This window comes from Micropterus dolomieu, linkage group LG18 (assembly GCF_021292245.1).
Source record: "Micropterus dolomieu isolate WLL.071019.BEF.003 ecotype Adirondacks linkage group LG18, ASM2129224v1, whole genome shotgun sequence".
Taxonomy (NCBI): domain Eukaryota; kingdom Metazoa; phylum Chordata; class Actinopteri; order Centrarchiformes; family Centrarchidae; genus Micropterus; species Micropterus dolomieu.
In genome coordinates, this window is record NC_060167.1 from 24,671,666 (window position 1) to 24,692,202 (window position 20,537).

Sequence of the window (20,537 nt, forward strand, 5' to 3'; positions counted from 1 at the left end):
AACGGGGTTCCAGAGCTCAGTTTAAGATGGTTAGTGTAAAATGAGTGATACTAAATGATGCAAGGTAATACAACATTCATAAACATGAGAAGCATAATGGCCTCTGTGTGCGTGGGGTGTTTTTTCACAATTTTCCCCTCCATCAAGTTCACCTCTTGTGGAAACATAGTAAGTTATCTGATCGTGATCTGATTTTTTGATTTAATGTCTAAACTGGTCAACTCTCACCAAGCTATCAGGTTTTGCTGCATTTTGTGCTTTTATAGGTTGTTATTTTGACTCTACAAACACACTGCTAGGCGTGGCGCCTCTGGGTAAACAATACCTGATGACACAGGTGATCAAATACGACAACTAAAGGTGAATCCTACCCAGAAACCACAAGCCTCTGGCAGCAAGTGTGCCTACTGAGTGACTTGTCTGATACTAACAATATTACAGGTGACAGGTCCATAGCATTTAATCCAGTTTAATGATTAGTGATTCAGATGTAAAGCAGCTTAAGTGTGTAAGATATCTAGGACTGTTACATAAGGGTCATACAGACATTTACACACGTCACAGATACAGATACAACCCCCCCCCCAGGGTGACATGATAAGTGTTGATGCTATCACTCTGATGAGATCAGACAAGAGAGGTCATACGACTGCTGCAAAGTAGTCAGAATTAAATCATGTACCAAACCTGTGCATGTGTATAACCTGACCCTCGACATTTTCAGTTGTGTGTGTATGCGATTGACATCATGATCTTCGGGTAACACTAGACTCTAGGATCTGTTACAGCTGGCAAAGATTGAGGACGTGGCGACTGCTGTCAGAACAATACTCAAATAATAGGGCAAAGTATGTGGACAGAGTTCAACAATGATATTACGTGAACATGCACACCATGCACGCATGCACACACACACACACACACACACACATACACACACACACAGATAACAGCATGTGTTAGCTGAGCACCATTACCGCGTCGAGTGTCAAGGAGTAAAAGCACGATCGAGAACACACATACTGATTCAATTTCACAGCTCAGAGGCCGCCAGGTGCCAGCACTGCCAACAGTACACACACACACATACAAGTGCACACACACACACACATATATATACACAATGGTGAAAATGCTCTGACCTTTTCCTTATTAAAAATTTGCACACCACATTGTACAAATTCAAGATTACAAGTACAGCTTCTGTGTTCAAACTTTCACTAGGGCACGAGCAGCAAAACATACTTCAGTATCAAAAGTACTTTTACTCAGTATGGAGAATGAAACATCAAATATTTATTGTATTTTGATACTGTCTCTGGGCCCAGTGGTGCCAATCTAACTACTTTTTTATAGCATTGTAATGCATAGCTATGCATCATATTTTAAAGTTTATAGTATAGTATGTTTTGTATGTACAGTTTTTTATCGGTGACATAACTAACTACTCCTTAAAACTAAAATAAAATGGAGTAAAAACATCAAATACATCTGAAATGTAGTGGAGTGTTGGCAAAATTAGAAATACTCTTTTAGGTGGCGGTACTTCATAATTGTACTTAATACAGTGCAGTTACATAATATGTTCTGTATTACGTCCACCTCTACACACACAGGCAGTATTTGTTTCCCCCCAGTGTTGCCTGCTGTGTATGAGATACTGTAAATACTTAAGTACTGAAGGTACTGCATTTGCTGCATTGAATAGTGTTGATAATCACCAACAGCGATTTACCTCATATCCTCATTTTCACAGCATCAAAAAGCCAACCAGAAAAAACTATCCATAAACCCTGCTCATCACAGTGTAACGCACGCACGCACGCACGCACGCACGCACGCACGCACGCACGCACGCACGCACGCACGCACGCACGCACGCACACACACACACACACACACACACACACACACACACACACACACACACACACACACACACACACACACACACACACACACACAAAGGCTGGTTGGCGGAGCAAAAGGCTCAGCTCTGGAAATAATTCATAAAGTAAAGAGGATCTGAACTCCTCCTGCACTGTTGATGAAAGTAAGTACCTTCCTGTGTGTCTTCGTACATAAACGCACACATGCATGGAAAAAGACTTAACACACTGACACATTTTCATTTCCCTATACACAAACTCCATGATAATGTCTATATTCAAATGATGCCACACATGTATTTGCATATCTCCTTAATAACAGGACGAAACAGGACACTTTCTGCAAGGTTGCAGCTCATCCCTCCTATGTTCTACAGCTGACTGTGCAGCTCTACTACACGTGAGACCATTTCTCTTTCGGTGTGTAGTGCCAGACAAACCAGGCTTCATCAGCTGGCAGCTTCTGCGCTGAAAGCCCAGACAAGCTAACCCCAATACCCTTCTGTCTCAGTACATCAGCAACCCTAACTCCACAAGCGGACAACACAGCTCGTCAATTATTCAGAGATTATACCTTCTCCACGTCAGACACCAAAGGCACGGCCAAGACAAGGGCAGCCAGAAGAGGGCTGAGCATGTTTTACATGAATGCAAATGCCTGTGCAGTTTCAAGAATTTCCTCACCAGGCTTTATGTGCAAACAGAAACGCCTTTCTACCTGTCACACTTCTCTCTCCCTCTTTTGCTATAGAAAAGTGGTGGACGCTTACTGTGCATCATGGGACGAGCCCCAACGACAAACAAGCAACACCTGCTGTGCATCTAATACTGTATGTAGCGTGGTTACCGTATATGACACGGTTATGTGTGTGAAGTAATCAAAGGTACAGTAGACCAAAAACAAATGTCAGGAAGTACAGGCTGCCAACAAAACCATGAGTTGCTATGGTAACTAGAAAAATGTGCCCCCCCCCCCACACACACACGCACACACACACACACACTCCTTGTAGTGCAAAAGTATCAGCTTGGTTTCTAAGGAAACCTCTCCCACATGCTGTAGAGAATATGCCACAGCAAACCCATTACCTCTATCGGCCGCTGAGATGAAAAACACACAGCGGTGAGTCTCTCCAAACAGCGTTTTCAGACTATGATGCTAAATCTATGCTAGTCGCTGACATGACATATTAGCTGTCATAAGGCACCAAGGTTGATGCACAAGGCTAACAGGCCGGCGGATCAATGTTACACAACAGATGTATGACAGTAACCCCTTCCTACACGCTCACATACATTCACACACACCTAGAGGCCTACTTCAGCATGTACAAACACCACTACTTCCTCTCTGCACTTCTGCTTTTTGGTTGGATTTTTTTATATATAAATAAATGGTAGTTTGTTGCTCAACCTAACAAAAAAAACAGCCATCCTACCCATCTGAGTTGGTTTTCCTCTTACAAATTCATCTACCAGAGGGAGTGTTGTCCTGATTCTGTACCTTAGCTGCACGCTTGGGCTGGCGGAAGAACGTGGTCTTGGCTGTGAAGAAAGTGAAGTCTTCACTGTCATCATCCAGGCTGCAGTACCCGCTGCTCATGCTGTTACTGCTGGTCATGGATGGAGTCAGTACTGTATTCACAGTCATGGAGAGGTCCAGAAATGGCCTCCGGCACCAGCGCAGCACCAGAGCAACACGCTGACAGCTTGAGGAAGTGCTGGTCTATTCACACTTAGCCACAATCAGAGTATACGCGCATCTAGCTGTTCTTTACTCATCCAGAAAAAGTCAGCGCTCCTCTGTTGATGCATCCAGAGAGTTTAAATCCCACCTGCGAGGGCGAGACAGGTGAACTCAGCTCAGATTCGGCGCTTTGCGTGCCACCGGAGAGGGGACCAGGAAATCCGAGAACGAGCACAGACGTGTCACTTCCTCCTTACGTGTGTGTGTGTGTGTGTGTGTGTGTATGCTCTGATGCCGGTGTCACAAACACTAGCACACCGTACAGTATATGCACCTGGTCATTTGCAGCTAAACATACACACATGTAGACACTCATACACGGTATGTAACGGCCTCACATGCAGGCACACGCTGGTGTCACGGAGTCAGTTTACAGGTTGGTTTCAAGTTAAGCCTGCTCACCTGAGAGCTCCTGTTATGCCCGCAAAACAAACACTCATATAGGCATGCAAGCAATACCACATCCTGCTGTCTTTCCTGCGCTGTGTCTCTGTAACGACCCGCTGTGAACAAACAAAGGACAGCTCAATAAATTGTGTGCGAGCATCCATCCATCCCTGGGGTCCAGAGTAAACAACGGCAGAAGATCTCTTGGCGTTCACAGAGCCTGTGCTGCCTCCCCTCTTCTGGTCTCTCAGCTGCTCTGGCAATACTACCACAGAGATGGATGCCTCCCACAGACTCTCTCTCTTTCTTACTCTCTCCCTCCCTCTCTTCTCCTCTCTCTCTCTCTCTCTCTCTCTGCCGGTCTTTGCACCCAGTTTGCTCCCTCACTCTCTTGCAGCCTTGCTCAACCATCTGTGGTCGAGTGTGTTATCATCCTGCAAGCACCCTCCCCCTTCTCCCTCCTCTCTCATTCTCTCTCTCTCTTCCTGCAAGCGACTGCACCCTGCAGAGCATGGCCACTTCCTCTTTCAGAGAGACAGAGAGACAGAGAGACAGAGACAGAGAGAGAGAGATATATAGAGAGAGAGGCATGGGAAAGTAGAAAGCGAAATGCTGATGAGTGAGAGATATGAACCGTCACAGCAGCTCCTGTTTTACATACGCAAGAGCAGCAGTGACAGGAAGCAGCAGAGAGGCTGGGGAAGATGGCTGCTCTTCTACTGTGATTCTGCAACCACTGTAAGTGTGTGGCTTTTATGTATGACCATGACATGAATAAGGGCTTATGTTTCGACACCCAAACCAATCGGTGACAGACATGGACCAGACAAAAAAAAAAAACATAACCTCCACAGTTGCACTGCCATGGCTGGTTTCTTGGTGGAGGGGAGGGCTCACTCATAGCGCTAAATGTGAGATTAAGAAAATAATGAATGATTTCCCACAGGATGGAGATTATGGTCACCTCTAACCTCACGCTGACCTCACGATCTGCCCTCTGACTCTGGCAGTGACCCCCTTGTCAAAGAGCAGCTAATGCCCCTGTCACACTGCTGAGACTGATGCGTATGCGTTTCTGTCTGCACATGTTGTTTCTGTGTGTGTGTGAAATGATTTTTAGATCTACTCAGATATGATTATTGGGTAAACCTATATGCTGCCGGAGGGCTGCGGCATGCAGGGGCAGTGTGTCGCCCTTTCATCGGGTGTCGTTCTGTCAGGTTTGAGTCAGTCGAAGACCGATTACCTGCAGCTCTGCTCCTCTTAGTGCAATCACTAAGAGGCAAGGCAGCACGCACACACACACACACACACTGAATGACACTGCTGCTGGCATCTAGTCGATAAAGGCTGGTCAGTGTGCTGCATGTATGTGCTTCTTAGGGGTAAAATTTCTGCTGATGCACACAAAATAAGGACCTGTAAAGATAGAAGGGAAATAAAACACAACCACACACACACACACACACACACACACACACACACACACACACACACACACAGAGCTATAAAACAGAGCAAAAGGGGAGAAAGAGGACTGCAGGAAATGAACTGTCATATCTCCTCTTGTCTGCAGTACTAGTGTACTCTATGAACCAAACAAGAGTGTGGAGAGGGACAGTCCTTAGTCACAGTGTTCACAGACATCATCAACGCTCACTTAATTCTGACTTTGAGCTCATTATCTTTTACTACACAGTCATTAAACTCAGAAAGAATAACTAGCAGTGGTTGAGCTAAAATGGCTCTACATAAAAATGGTATGGCATTATTTTCTTCAGTAGATGTAGAATATTGAAAGAAATGAGCAGGTTTTTGGATAAACAGCCTGAACTGTAGTTTTAGCAGTTGCTGCTTGACATTTGGTGAAATGCACTCGATTTATCCCCCCGCTCGTTCGCTCGCTCCAATTCTCGCTATTTCCATCAACATGTTTTCTGGGTAGCATGATTGTGTGTATTTGTTCACGCTCTCTAGAAGTGGAGTACTACCTGGCACACAACCAGGGGTCTAATTTTGTGTTATCTGACTTCAGGGCGCAGAGACGCTGCCAACATTCTGCAGCAGGCCTGTGGGGTTATCCAGCTTTTTCCTTGTGCATGACATGTGTGAGTGTGTGCATGGACCACATCGCGTGGGTGACTGAGGCTGGGATGCCAGGAGCAGCATGCGGGCTCACACTCTCTCAGGTTCTTGTACTCACACATGTGCTTACACAATGAGTGGGTGAAGCGCTATTTTGAATTTTACATAATTACTGTTTCACTGGATAGCCTGCGGCTCGTACAGTATGAAATGATACAAAATATGGAACCAGTGGATAACTAGATATTTTCCACTAGCATGCCAAACATCTGGGCTTAGGTTTCACTAACACAGCTGTGTCATTATAGAGGCCCCTACAGAGGACAGTGATAACCTAATCAGTGTGCATTCATCTAAGAGAAGCCCAGGAAGCAAAGACATTGATCAATGATTTAATAAATTAAACCCATACTACAGGGGAGAGATGACTTAAACTGTGGGAGGACATGAGAGCAGGTGAAGGAGAGAGGAAGGTACTTTGGATGCTTTGGTGACGTAGCATGGTCTGCCCTGGGAACATTCTGTAACCAAAAAAAAGCAAATGAGCGCATATATAAATAAATTCAAAAGCAGACAACCGTGGAGGAGGAGGAGGAGGAGGAGGAGGAGGAGGAGGAGGAGGAGGAGGAGGAGGAGGAGGAGGAGGAGGAGGGGGAAGAGGGACAGCATGCCGTTAAAGAGGAGGATGGTTATGTAAAAGTGTAGGCTTAGAGAGATGCCTCTGAATGAATCCTGCCATTACCCAATCGTGACTCACGTACTCCTCTGCAAAATAACACATGTAAAGAGTTCAACTCACTAAATGTTACAGCAGTGCCTACTAAGTAACACTTTTTTTTGTTGTACTTGAAATGCTCGCCTTGTGTTGAGGGGCTGTGGAGGAGGAGGAGGAGTGGTTTCTGGGAGACGGAGTCTCTTCTGTCTCTCTGTCCCTCTGGTTGCAGTCCAGCTGGACCTGGTTCTCACACTCCAGGTGACAGGTGTAGCTGCAGTCTGATGAACACAAAAACACACCAATCAGAGACAAGAGCGCATGCAGTAGGAAAGAACTGAGGCTGAACGGAAACACTGTATACTCATCTGTGGCATGTTATGGTAGAGAGTGTATTGCTGATTAGTCACCTGCAAGTGTGTGAGTTTACCATGAGGATGAAGTAATCAAAGATGTATCCCGGTAGTCATAGAAAAAATCCCTTTACACAGAAAATTAGCTCCATCTAGTGGCTGATGCCAGTCACACACCTACAAGGTGCCGGACTGCAGTATTAACAGAACATAACTGAAAATACATGTTTGTGTGTAGACTGAATAATCATTTTAGAGATCTGCACACACAGGACACACCTATCAACTTAATATTATAGTATGTACATTAGCCCAGCAATAACCTGTTAAAATCTTCCAACTTAACCTACTAATTACACCTTTGAAATAAACTTCTATACTTCTCATTTACCCATCAGATGGCAGCAAGCACTTAGTGTCACAAGCAATCTTCTGGTGCAGACACAGTTTATAATAGACATAGTGTACAAGGCCCAGCAAAGATCATAATACATAATTTAATACTGTATGGCAACAATGGATGAACACAGTCCTTTTACACATTCAAGGCCAACAGACTGTATACCAGTATAGCAGCCCTGATATGGTCATCTCACATCTTACTGCTCAGCTAGAAAAGAATAGATGTAGGTACTTCCCCCAAAACTTCCCGAAAATACTCCACTGTTCTTTAATTTTTATACGACCGCCTCGGCTTGTTTATGCCTTGGGGACTTTATTGTGGCCAGAGGCTTTTCCACTGAGACGCAGAGCCTCACAACCAACTTCTCCTCTGTTGGTGAGATAATCCATGCTAAAGAAAAGAGAGATTTTAAAGCCGCATGGGCAAAGAGAGGACCGCAGTTTGGGGGGAAACTCTGAGTCATCCTTTTTTTTTTTTTTTTCCTGGGGCAGGACGGCTTCTAAAATAAAACCCTGTACAGTAGGTGACATGAGATCACCCAGATTGAATAAAAACATACACCTGTTTCAACAATGTTCTGTTTGGAAAACAGCTTCAAATCAACACATTGTTTTCCGGTACACCTCTTTGTTGCTGCAGTCAGGGCAGAATGACTGAGCTGAGCCAAGCCTGGTTGGTTTTCTGTGTACTGATATTAGTGGCTCTGTCTGTATCGTGCTAAGGAGAGGGACACCACTGCGTCTCTTACACTCAGCATCAGCACCGTAACCATGGCAACAAGAAAGGAGCTCTACTTACATAAGGTCACCGGTAAAAAGGCTGTGTGTGGAGGGTTTTTTAATTAGCTATAAACCTCAGATTAATCACCAACAACATTTACTTTCATTCCTTGGAATTGCAGGTATTTTCACCATGTATTTTGCACTGGCATGGAAAATAGTAGGCCTGATTATTGAAGCAGGGACAAACAAGAGACAGAGTAATGTGGGTGCAGGACAGGGCTTACTGACAGGAGGGGTATGTCTAACAAAGATAAAGTTCAGTTTAGATAAAGGATACTTTGCTCATGACAGCTTAGAGGTCGCTGCATTAAGAGAGGGAGATAGAGGTAAGTATGTGTATATGTGTGTGTGTGTGTGTGTGTGTGTGTGTGTGTGACGGAGACAGGTTGGCAGGTAGAGAGAGTGATAGGGAAGGGCTGCAATGCCTTGCTGACAGGAAGGATGTGTCGAGGAAAGAGTTCAGATAAGGGATTCTCGGCTCATGACAGTTTAGAGGTCACCGCGGAAAGAGAGAAAGAAAGGAAGCACACAGGGGACGGGAAGAGAGAAACTCCTTTCCTGTCCAGCTTTCCTTCATTTACTCCATCCACCCTCACTCTGGAGTGCACACTGTGCCTCTACTTCCATATTCGGCCGTAGAAAAGTAATTTTTGGGGGGAATTATGCTGTACAGTAAGCATAAAGAAGCTGGCTAACTTAGCTTAGCACAAAGACTAGAAACAACGGGCAAGAGCTAGCTTGGCTAGCCATAAAACGACAAATCATCATTTAGAGGGGCTGGTAGATTAATTTTGTCTTTGGACAGACCCAGGCCAGCTGTTTCCAGTCGAAGCTAAGCTAGCCAGCCGCTGGCAGGAGCTTCACATTCACCATACAAACACGGGAGTGGTATTGATTTTCTCATCTAACTCGCGGCAAAGAAACAAATGACCATATTTCCCAAAATGTCAGATGTTTCCCTAAAAGAGGCCCTGTGGAGATTTTTGTAAATAAATAGCAACGCTTTGTTTACATGCAGTGTTACTCACCAAAATGCTTTATGTGTTCACTTTGTATCGTGTATGTGCACGTAAAAAGTACAAAGAAAATTAGCCCTACTTTTAAAACAATGCTCCATATCACTACTAGTGGTCAAAACCTCCACCGGACACCTTTAAACTTCCTCTGCTGTCATTCTTGAGACAGAAATCAGTGTTTTTGTTGGCTACAGAAGACCCTGCCCTTGGTCTTTCTCCTGATAACAGATTTAGAAGACAGGAATTACTGCTGGGCGAACTGCAAAAACAATGGGAGTAAGATACACCACTGTCAGCAAGTCACACTTCATCTAGGATCCAGATTATTTCCACACTGATACGACGCACTTTCTCTCACTCACACACATATAGTGTACTGTATACTTGTAATACACACAAGGAAATCAGCATTTTGCTGCCTCATGCAAAACTGACAACAAAAAACAAGTTTGATCTTAAAACAAGTTTGATCTTAAAACAACCCCCAGGGCTTGGACTTAAGTTAAATTAAGTTATAGGATTAGGTTTAATTTAGAATAAGTGTTCCAGTAAAAGGTTCAAAGGTTCATCATCCGCTGGATTCAAGGACTGAATCCAGGTCTTTTCTGGAATGCATGCACACTAGGCTTGTGCAGGTCTGGTGCTGGGATGCTGTACCATACACATGTGAGTGCTAATGAGCAGGTGGAGAAACTGCAGCAGTGATCCAGTAACCCCGCAGGGCTCCGAAGGTCATGCAGGCGTGCTGACACAGGCACAGTCGCAGAGAATTGTGAATGAAAGTGAAAGCAAGAGAAGGGGAGGGGCCTCAGCAAAAAGGACTATTTTGAGTGATGTTGTGAGAGTTGATTTAACGCCTGAGACAAAACTCCCCTCTGGACTCCATGTCAGGACTTGTAGGGGTTTCCCTTTTGCTCTTCTGTGGAAAGTACATTGTTGCACAGTCCATCAAATGGGGAACTTGGTTTCACTAAAATACAGCAGGGCTGCATTCCCTGTCTGCAGGATTTTTAGGAGAAGTTGTGTCCAATTACGGAAAGCCACAACAGGTTTCGTTGGAAGAGCCCCTATAACTGGATTCTGCACAAGCACAGATTCATTCATTGGTACAGGTTTCTTGCATTTGTTCCATCGAACTTCCATATTTATCAGTATGGAAACTACCTTTTAATCCCTGCATTTGCTTTCGATTCTTAAGTTCCATACAAAATCAAGGAAAAAAGCCTTCATGTACGTCTCTCATCCCATCATCCCAGTCTGACTGCTTTTAAACAGACACTGCCTCCAGACAGAGTGGGACGATGCTGAGGAGGAGAAAGAGGCAGCACTAGGAAAACTCCATCAGTGCAGCGGAATAAGACGAGGGAGCTTAGATGTACAGTATGTAAAGATCTATATGTTGTGGCTGTGTTAACTTGCGCTGCTGCACTTTGGGGTCGATAACATTGACAGGAAAGGAGGAGCGTCGATTGAAGTGTGTTAGATGATGACAAGTCTTTTCTCAAAAGAGGATGTTCAGGTTGTCTTGGTGGAGGCTGCTGAGAGAATAATTCCCACGGTCGCGTTTCTCTTTTCTATCTCCTATAGTTTGTTCTCTTTTCACTCCCATAGTTCTTGGAAGCCAGAAATTCCCCAATTCTGCGTCGCCTCCGGTCTCTTTTTTGAAGATATGAGATGTGGGTGGTTGTTATTTCTTTGTCTGTGAGACAGTGGGTGTGGGACAGACAAGTGGACCGTAAAAACACCAGATTAGCAGGTCATGGAGGATGTCTGTATGGCACCAGATAGAGACAGAGGGAGGATCATACTGTATTTACTCCTTGTCTGGGTGAGGAGGGAGGGGTTAATAGGGGTAAGGTACAGCTATAATGTAGGGGCGAGGATATCAACACGGTCACTAATGAACCTAAAGGGAGCACTGTAGGTCTTACGAGGGAATTAAGAGCAGCTTTGGGGTCTTAAGGGGGTTTTAGCCAGTCTGATCCCATCATAGCTCATTTGGAGCAGTTATTTATGTTCTCCTGCTGTGTGGCTCACACACACACAAACCAAGCTACTCATACTACTGCATTTCATCCGTCATTTCATCATTATAAAGCAAAATATCACACAGATTCTCACTTAAACACGGTCACTCTTTAGGCTTCCAGGATATACACAGTTCAAATGCAGACCTTCCAGACTTGACCAAACAAAATCTATCCTAACCTAAATAAAATCTGTCTCTGTTCACCTTGACATCTGTGTGTGTGTGTGTTCTTTCATATTTGATACTGACATTCTTTATCTCCCTCAAGTTCCTCCATCTGTCAGGCTACAGATGCTCCCTGAGTTAACCAAGCAAACAAGGAATCAGGCTTCTTTTTGTGTTTGTTTTTTAAAGGCGTACTCTGTCCAGTGAGCTGCAAATGGATGCAGCTGAGTGCTTAAAAGGGTTTCTGAGGCTGAAGGTCACATCATCACAGAGCTTCTATGTTTTAGGGATTATATGTGATCATACCATTGAAATGCTCTTCAGACGGCTAAGAGAATCTGAGAGAGGCCACAAAACCTGGCTGATAGCTCCAGGGGAAATCAAATAAGAAGATATTTATTTTTGACAAAGTACTATTTCCAAGGTCAAGAATGAACCTTTACGCTCAATAGAGCTGCAACAATTAGTCGATTTATCGATTAGGCGATTGAAAGAAAAATAAAAAAGTAATATAAAAAGTCATTTTTTTCTGCAAAAATGTTAAACATTGTGAGGATTTGCTGCTATTCTTTGTCATTTATGATAGTAAATGAAGAGTCTTTGGGGTTTTGAACAGTTGGTTGGACAAAAGAAGCAATTTGAAGAAGCCACTTTGGGCTCTGGAAAATTGTGGAAATTTTTTAACTGAAAATGATTAATCGAATAATCATGAAAATAACCAGCAGATTAATCGATAACAAAAATAATAATTACTTGCGGCCCTAAAGTTAAATCACACTGATGTTCAGTGCAGTAAAATGTCTACTGTGTATTTGATCAGACACAACTTGTCTAATGTGTAAAACGAAAACTTAATAACACAAAATTATTGTATTCAAGGGGTACTCAAAGGATTAAGTTTTGCACTTCCATGAAGTCGGAGGACTCACGAAAGACACATTAAAGATTGGTCAAAATCAAAGCAGCTCCAAAATCCCACATCCATCCAGATCCCACTTTTCAAACTCCAAGGCCCAAGTTTGTGTAACACATTTTCCCCTTCAACCTCTCTCTCTCTCTCTTTTTATATACATACACATATACATATATATATATATGTGTATATAGCAATTTAGAGAATTTTAGAGGAATTTCCAGGCAGCATCATTCAAGATTAGGACTTGATGATAATAATAGATAGAAGAAGGAATGAAAGAGGAAGTGAGAATCTGGTTTGGGCCAGTTTATTCTTAAAAGGATTAACTGGGTTTCCTTACAGGGAACACCATCTAAAAATACCCATTATCTGTCTGCGGCAGCTCATGCTGTTGCTGAAGCTTCAGAGGCTGCAGCATGACGTCACTCAGGTGGAGTGGTGAGCTCTTGATGAGCAGCTCTCTGAGTCATGTTTGGTCAGGGTCTTATCAGGTTTACACAAGAGGGCACACACACACACACACACACACACACACACACACACACACACACACACACCACAAAAGAGCTGAAGTAACATATTTTTTTTTTATTCAGCGGTCAGTCTCTTCCTGTGAATAAATCAGTAAGTCTGCAGCACCCGGCCGTTTTGCTGCCTGTCTCCTTTTACCCCAGCCACACTTTGTGCTAATGTTACATTATGTGTTCCATCCCCATCCCCAAAAACTGCATTAGCCAGTCCTCTATTTAGAGAAAACATGGGAAAAATCGATACCATGCAGCCTCCAGCAGGCTCACTCTTATCTCAAATTCCTGCTACAAATATGAAAGTCAATATGACAATCCATTTAAGTAGGATTTTCTCGACAGTTTGAAACTGTGTAGGTTTTCTGCGTTTGTGTGTGTCTGGAGCAAGAATAAACTGTAGATCCAACCGCTTTCATCTGACCTGTTTACTGGACTATTTTACCGTTTGCAATCAATCTGCAGCCTGCGTCCTCACTGTTCACACACGATCTTACACACAAACACTACGTACTCTTACACAAAAGCGAGGGGGATAGATGAGCTGATAGAGGGGGCGGGGGGTGTAGACAAAGAGTAACAGGGCTTGAGGGCATTGCAGTTCACAGATAGACTGATGCACACAATACCCAAATATTTTGGCCCACGGCGGGCCTATGAGGCCAACCCGACTCAACCTGTCTACTCATCATCTTTCCCTTTTTTTCCCCTAAAAGACTTGCCGCCTGATCGGGATTCACTTGTAAGTCTCAATTCCCAGTTGTTACCTGAGGTGGAGAGCAGAGATCCATTAGAGGATGATCGTCGGAGGATCCGCAGGCCGTCACTCCAGGAGCGAGACTTGGGCAGCCTCTTCAGGAACCGCCCCAGCCGGCGTGACACCTGTCCGAAGCAAGCGCTGCCAGCCTCCCCTTCCGAATCGCCCCCGACCTCCTCCAGATGCAGTGACACCTGGCCGAGAAACGCTCTGCCCACCCTGACACCTTCAACTCCCCCTGACCCGACCCCCACCGCTGCCTCCTTCTTCGCTTCCTCCTGCCCTGGGACGAAAGGTGCTATCTGTGCCATGGATGGAGCATGGTGGCACCATCCGGCAGGCACCGTCCTGTGCGCGTAGCCCTCGCTGGCCCTCCGGTCCTGCCCTCGGCCACCCCTGTCCCTCTGAGGACTGCCCCAGCGCCAGCCCCCCCAGTTCCCCCCTCTGCCATCCCAGCGTAGCCACTCTGCCACTGGTGCCACGCTCCGAATAAACAGCCCCCTCTCCACTCGCTCTGCCACCCCTCCACCTGTACTCCTCACACACTCCCTAATGCTCTCACCTCCCGGCTTGCGTCACACTTTTCTCCTCTGGTCTGCACCTGGTCCTCCTCACACCTCAGCGTGCAAACATGAGCCCCGAATCTTTGCCGTACTACTTGTTCCTCTTTAACGTTTGTTATGAATGCTCCCTCATCCTCTCTCTCCCTCTCCCTCTCCCTGCCTCTACTGCAGCACCCACACACTCTGCAGTAACAAACAGCCAGCTTAAAGAGACAGAGACCCCCCTTTCAATCCTGGCTTAACTATTCCCCTCTTTCCAGCAACAGGAGCCTTTCTACTTTACGTTCCCTCAGCGGCTGACGGTACACACTTGATTCAGTAGTAGAGAACATGGTGGGATCTCCATTCCATTGAGCAGAAATGTCACAGACCACTGCAGAGGTAGTTACCAACACTACCTCCCCTCTTCACCCCCTTTTCTGTCTCCTTGAAGGGTGTGAAACCCTACAGCCTGTGCTGAGGGGAAGTGAGTCAGGCATCCTGACCAGCCCCACAACAGTGACATCTTGTCAGTGCGAAGGACATGCATCACCTCAAGTGTGTGTACGTGTGGGATGAGGTGATGCGCAGTCCGCCGTTTATTAATATGCATTGTGAAAGAGAGCAACTGGGAGTTCTTCTGCCCTACTTCCACAGCTGATGAGTTTGGAGGAACAGGATGTGCTCACCAATTTTACTCACGTATGTGTATGACATAATCACGAGCAATGCCATGAGAAGGTGATGCTCTGATGTCACCTCTTTTTTCACTGCAGCTCACAGTAGGACGTTGGTATGTTTTTAAAAAAATCCTAAATCCCAACTTTGCCCTCAGCTAGCATGTGCTTAAGAAAGTCTTTGTCCTGTCCTTTCTGGCCTAACCACCTCTTCCTCCGCAGTCCTCCTATCACTATCCACCAAGGGCGACCTAAATATAGCCTGGTTGAAAATCCCCACTGTTCTGCCATACATACAGCAGTGCAGCCATGCACAGAGAGGAGAGCACAAAACACTATGCAGGTCTTTCTGCAAAAGTAAAACCCTTATCTGCATGCCCGATCTTGTCACTTCAAGGTTAAATGATGTTAAGCAGTGGGTGGCTGGGCAGCTGTTTCTAAGAAACTGAACAAGAAAACCTAACTGATAATGAAGAAAAATACAGTACAATACAAGTGCGAGGTAGTAAAATGATGAACATGTGTTAGCATTGCTTCCTTTAATATTTAATGCAGCCTTGTTTTTATATTCTGTTTGCTTTCAATTTAAGACATATGATCTAAAAGACTGTTTTGGCTGGAGTCTAGTTAAAACTATATTCAACACAGCTCTGGCACAGTGGCAGCAGTGGTATGTCAGGACAAGAAGGTTATGAGCCATTTAACACAACCCTCCTCCTATGTTTTCTTCTTCTGCTGTGAATGGAGCTTTGAGAGGACCAATGTGAAACAGCCATAGGGGGACCTAAGACAAGATCTGTATTGTGTAGACCAGGGGAAGAGGTGATATAAGAAAGAGATGGAGTTTAAGGAAAACATACATCCTCTAGGGAGAGATCAGGAATGCCATGGGGCATTAAGAATACACTGGGAGGGTTACTGTGTAGGTCTGTGGCAAATGGGGTGGGGGGCTTTCAGGCAGCCATGTGTCGATGCCAGCATGCCTCCCTGTCTCTGCAGTGACCAGCACACGACCCACATCTGCTGATGTAGATGTACTGTAACAACAACCATTTCCGCTCTGCTTGCAAATATTTAAGCACAAATACTACTAGCGGGGCTTTATTTAAATGTTGACAGATGAATGCTTTTTCTTGTTGTGAAATCGTGTTTGGAGGAGCTCTGATCTCTGGAGCATTCACCTCGTCGTACAAGGAGCAGAGATATACAGGCTAACTTGCAGAACCAATAACAAGTAGTTATACAGTGGGTACAAATTCATGCTAACATGGCCACTTTGAACAATCTTATCGTTTTTAGTACTAAATTAGCTGAATAATTGATTAGTCTAACGACACAAAACCAAGCTATCTTGATAATCCATTAATCGTTAATCATTAATCAAGCAAAATGCCAAAGATCCTTTGATTTTTCTTTAGTTTTAAATAATTTTAAATGCATTTTATTTACTTATTTTTTGGGGGAGGGTCACTTTTTGACATATTGTTGCTTTTTTAGGTGACACACCTTTTTAATCCTATTTTTGCATTTATAAGCAGTATATAAACACTGTTATTGTTTTACAACACTAATGCAGTTGAAAGCAAATACATTTTTGACATTTGTCAACAATTATAACTCCTTCTATGAAGCATCAATGACTTGCTTATGAACAGTGTTACATAGCTCTATTCCTTTATAATGATATTTGACTAAACATGAACAAATATGTCGTTAAAAGGTATTTATTAACTGTTTAAACACATACAAATCATTCAGGTGGGTTTAAATCGTTCAAAGGTGTTGATGACTATATTTATAAACACTTTAAAATGTCCTTAAATCACATTAGTGTGTCATCTGCTGCTTAGATGTTAATTTGGGATGGCTTCCCCAATGAGGTTTAAATGGCAATTAGAAATAGTGTATGTACATTAAGAGGTGCAAGACAGAGATTGAGGAGAGGAGAGGAGAGGACCAAACCCACCGTGTCAGAGCATTTGTGCCACAACAGCATGGTTCCCTAATTAAATATTAATCTGATTCTGTCTGCCAGTCTGTAATCCCAACCTCTCCATCCCCGACACATAATCTCAGGCAGGAGACACCCAGAGCTGGGATTAAGGAGGCTGCCGTTCCCGCTCCCCTCCTCCTTCCTCCCTTCCCTGACCAACGGCACAACATGACAAATCAGTTCATGATAATCAACAGCCACTGACAGCGCACAAGCCTAATCTACAGTACAGATTTAAAATAACTGTTGCACCTATGTGTATCACTCACATCTCCATACAGTTATTATTTCAAAAGCATAGTATTTATTGTTCTTTCTGTGTGTGTATTTATACTGTATATGTGTGTTTAAATGACTTTTGGAACTCCCAACCGAAGCAATAATGAGTTTAGAAAAGCCAGCCATGGTTCAGAAGACTCCACAACGTCAGACAGGCAGACTATGAGACTTGGAGCTCTGGCTAGATTGACAGATTCCACTGTAGGGCAAGGCCACATCAACAGTCCCTGCAAGCTCTCGGCTGTCCCAGGGGAGAAAGGGCTGCATAGCTGTTTCTGTAAGCTTCATACACAACAAAGCCAGCACAGATTCAGGGAAGCTGATAAATTAGAGACAGACAGAGGCAGCGACAACAAGACAAAGACACAGAATGATGGTTGTTTATGGTTGCAAGGCCTTCCTCTCTCTACCCCCTGTCATTTGCTGGGTGTAGTTGAAAGGAGAGAATGTGTGTGTGTTTGTGCGTGCGTGCCGTTTCTATTTTGGCAGTTTTGGTTGAGTTACTCCCCACAGAAATACCCTGAAATGCCCAAATTTGTATTGCTTGTCATAAATGCCCTGGTGACCCCCATGACTGTACGCCGCACTCACCTCTGATGTTTTCTGAGAAAAGAGAGCGGAAAAGTTCTAGAGGAGAGCTGAGCTACAGCTAATTGGCTTGATGCATAGAGAGACTGAAGAGAGAGGACAAAAAACTCAGTGAAGTTCTTGGGTTGTAAAGTAACTCATGACTCTGTGTGTGTATGTGTGTGTGTATAGTGCTCCAGTAATCTCTGCTCTCGCTTCACTGATCTCGTGCTGATAGCACACTAAATCAGACAGCTCTGCAGTGCTGGACAAACTCTCGCTCTTTTCCCCTTCCCTCACACGCACTGGCTCCCTTTCCTCCCCATCACTCTTGTTCTAGCTCTCCGCCTCTATTCCTATCACCCTTCCTCCCTCCTTCCACCTCTCCTCTGACTCTTTCCACTAACTTTTGTAACTTGTCATCCTTTCCCTTCCTTGTTCCCCTTGGCTCTGTTCCTCTATTTCAGCTGGTACGTTCTTTATCTGTCCCTTTCTTCCCTCCCTTTCAATCCCTTCTTCAATCGCTTTATCTCACACTGCTCTGCAGCCGCAGCCTCCATGTGACGCTGACACAATGCCAACTCAGCATCCGCATGAACTCACACACACACACACACACACACACACACAGTTACACCATGCAAGGGGCAGTACTGTATGTGCACAGAAAAGCCACTACACACACACACACACACAGTTAAACAAATATCCACAGTGCCAGGTCAAATTGGCTTGGCCCAATCTCTCTGTGTCCCAGAGCGGGGCAGGTGGGAGTGATGTCATCAGCGCCTGAGTTGCTCTCAGCAGTACAGTCAGGGATGTGACTCCAGAGATATCAGGCACAATGAATTTAAAAAGTTTTAAATGGCCTTAAATAGGCACTCCAATACACAATCAATGAAGAATGTGGCTTCCACTGTCAGTCTAAAACACCAAAAGACATCTGTTCATGCACACTCACAGTCCAGTGTGACCTTTACAGACATTTCCTATGTGTTTTTGGATTACACCAAAGCATGACTTCTAAATTAAATCCTTCCCTCGCTCTTTGAGCCATGGCTGAAAACCACAGGGTGAGAAGAACTCCGGGAGGCAAAGCTGGAAGGACAAGATAATGGGCTTTCCATAGAAGGTTTTTGGCTTTGTCTATTGGAGCAAAATGCCTGGAAATGTCCTTCCCTGTCATACTGGCTCACTCACAAAAGGCACAATGATCATGGAAGAGTTTACCACCCAGCTTGTGCCCTTCATAAATAATAGTTAGCCACAAACAAGGTACAGGCCAATAAATTAAACCCCCCTGCATTCACCAACATAGCTGTAGCAGGACTGAAAATAGGTGTGTACATATTAGTTTTCACTTAAACTTTCTGATGACTCATTGTGTTAGCTGTTTTGTTACTACTGCTACAAGCATTCAGTCTTAATTTAGTCAGAGTAATAATCTTCTGAGAACACCTGTAGTATAGGTTGACTATAGAAAATAGACTGGCATAAACCAGAAAGCGCAATCACAAATGAAGAATCTGTGAGGAGCTGGCAGACACTGGATTAAGAAGTAGCCTATGGGACATAATTATGACGCGGAGCCATCAGCATGGAAGAATTTAGCACCTGGCTACTTGTGCCTTTCATTAGATAATCTACCAGTGAAGGCTACAAGAAGGAAGGTGCATGCCAGCACTCACTCACTCCCACTGGGCATGCACAGAAATACCCTCAAGACAAATGAATACATGATTTGAAGGACTACACCTGACGTTACTTACTTTGACACTTGAGTGCCTGTGCAGTGATCTGACAACTACAGGCATCACACCAGTCCCGCGTAACTGGCTTGGCCTCGAACCTGTGTCCTTCACCCCTTTCGGTCTTCACCCGGGGGTCCATCTCCCGGGGAAAGATGGACCAGGCCTCCATACGGAGAGGCTCGGTGCGGGCCAGCCTGACGACTCCAGTCCTGCCCTGTGTCAGGCGCGGCAGCGGGAGACCGCCTGTCTCTTCTTGTGCTGGCTCGGAGGATGAGGAAATGTTGTCTATGCTCCGGGCGTCTCGTCTCCCGTGTGGCGCGTCCCGATGCGCTCCGCTGTGTCCATTCGTAACCGATCCGCCAGACCTCTTGAGCGAAGTCCTCCTCCGACCACCTGTGTTATGGTTTGAGTCACAGTTGATGTTGTGCCCGGTTTGACTTTCTCGAGTCCCGGCTGCGGTGCGCCTGTCGCAGTCCGTGCTGCCCATCTCTCTGTCCTGATCCGGGCTACGTGGCGCAGCCGGAGCTCCGCATCTTTCACCGGGCATCAGTTCTCCTCTCATCGTCCTTTCCCCCGCTGGTCCCGGAGACAAGGGATGAGTTCCCGGCTCCCCTTCAGAAGTGACCGACCCGCACCTCCCGCCGCTTCCCGAGCCTCTCCTGAACAACATCTTCTCCCAGGACGATTTCCTGGAGATTTTCTTCCCGCCGGGCAGTTTGAAGAGAAGGAGCTGCTGTTCCGAGTCCAGCCTGTGCGGACCCGGGTGCTGCCCCACCACACTGACAGACGCCATTACCCCGTCCCCCTGTAATGCGTGTGTGTTTGGCTGTCTGGAGTGTGTAGGCCTACTAGTGAGCGTTTTTACTCCGTGCCCTGAATGTAAACTCAACTCACGCCTGCGACAAGCGTGTAGTAGTGACGCAAGGGATCCGACGGCTTTAAACGCCGCAAGCGCGCCCCTTT

The 20,537-nt window shown here is 45.1% G+C and overlaps 1 protein-coding gene across 1 annotated transcript in view; it reads right to left on the reverse strand.

Moving 5' to 3' along the window:
• The window catches only part of rassf5 (Ras association domain family member 5), a 26,195-nt gene extending 5,709 nt beyond the window's left edge, over positions 1 to 20,486 (reverse strand). Inside the window, exons 1-2 of the mRNA XM_046075476.1 lie at positions 19,593 to 20,486; positions 6,968 to 7,101 (exon numbers count right to left, since the gene is read on the reverse strand). Coding sequence (XP_045931432.1) covers positions 6,968 to 7,101; positions 19,593 to 20,367 — 909 coding nt within the window. The 5' untranslated portion in view covers positions 20,368 to 20,486. The remainder of the gene's footprint in view (positions 1 to 6,967; positions 7,102 to 19,592) is intronic.
• Between the last annotated feature and the right edge of the window lie 51 nt (positions 20,487 to 20,537).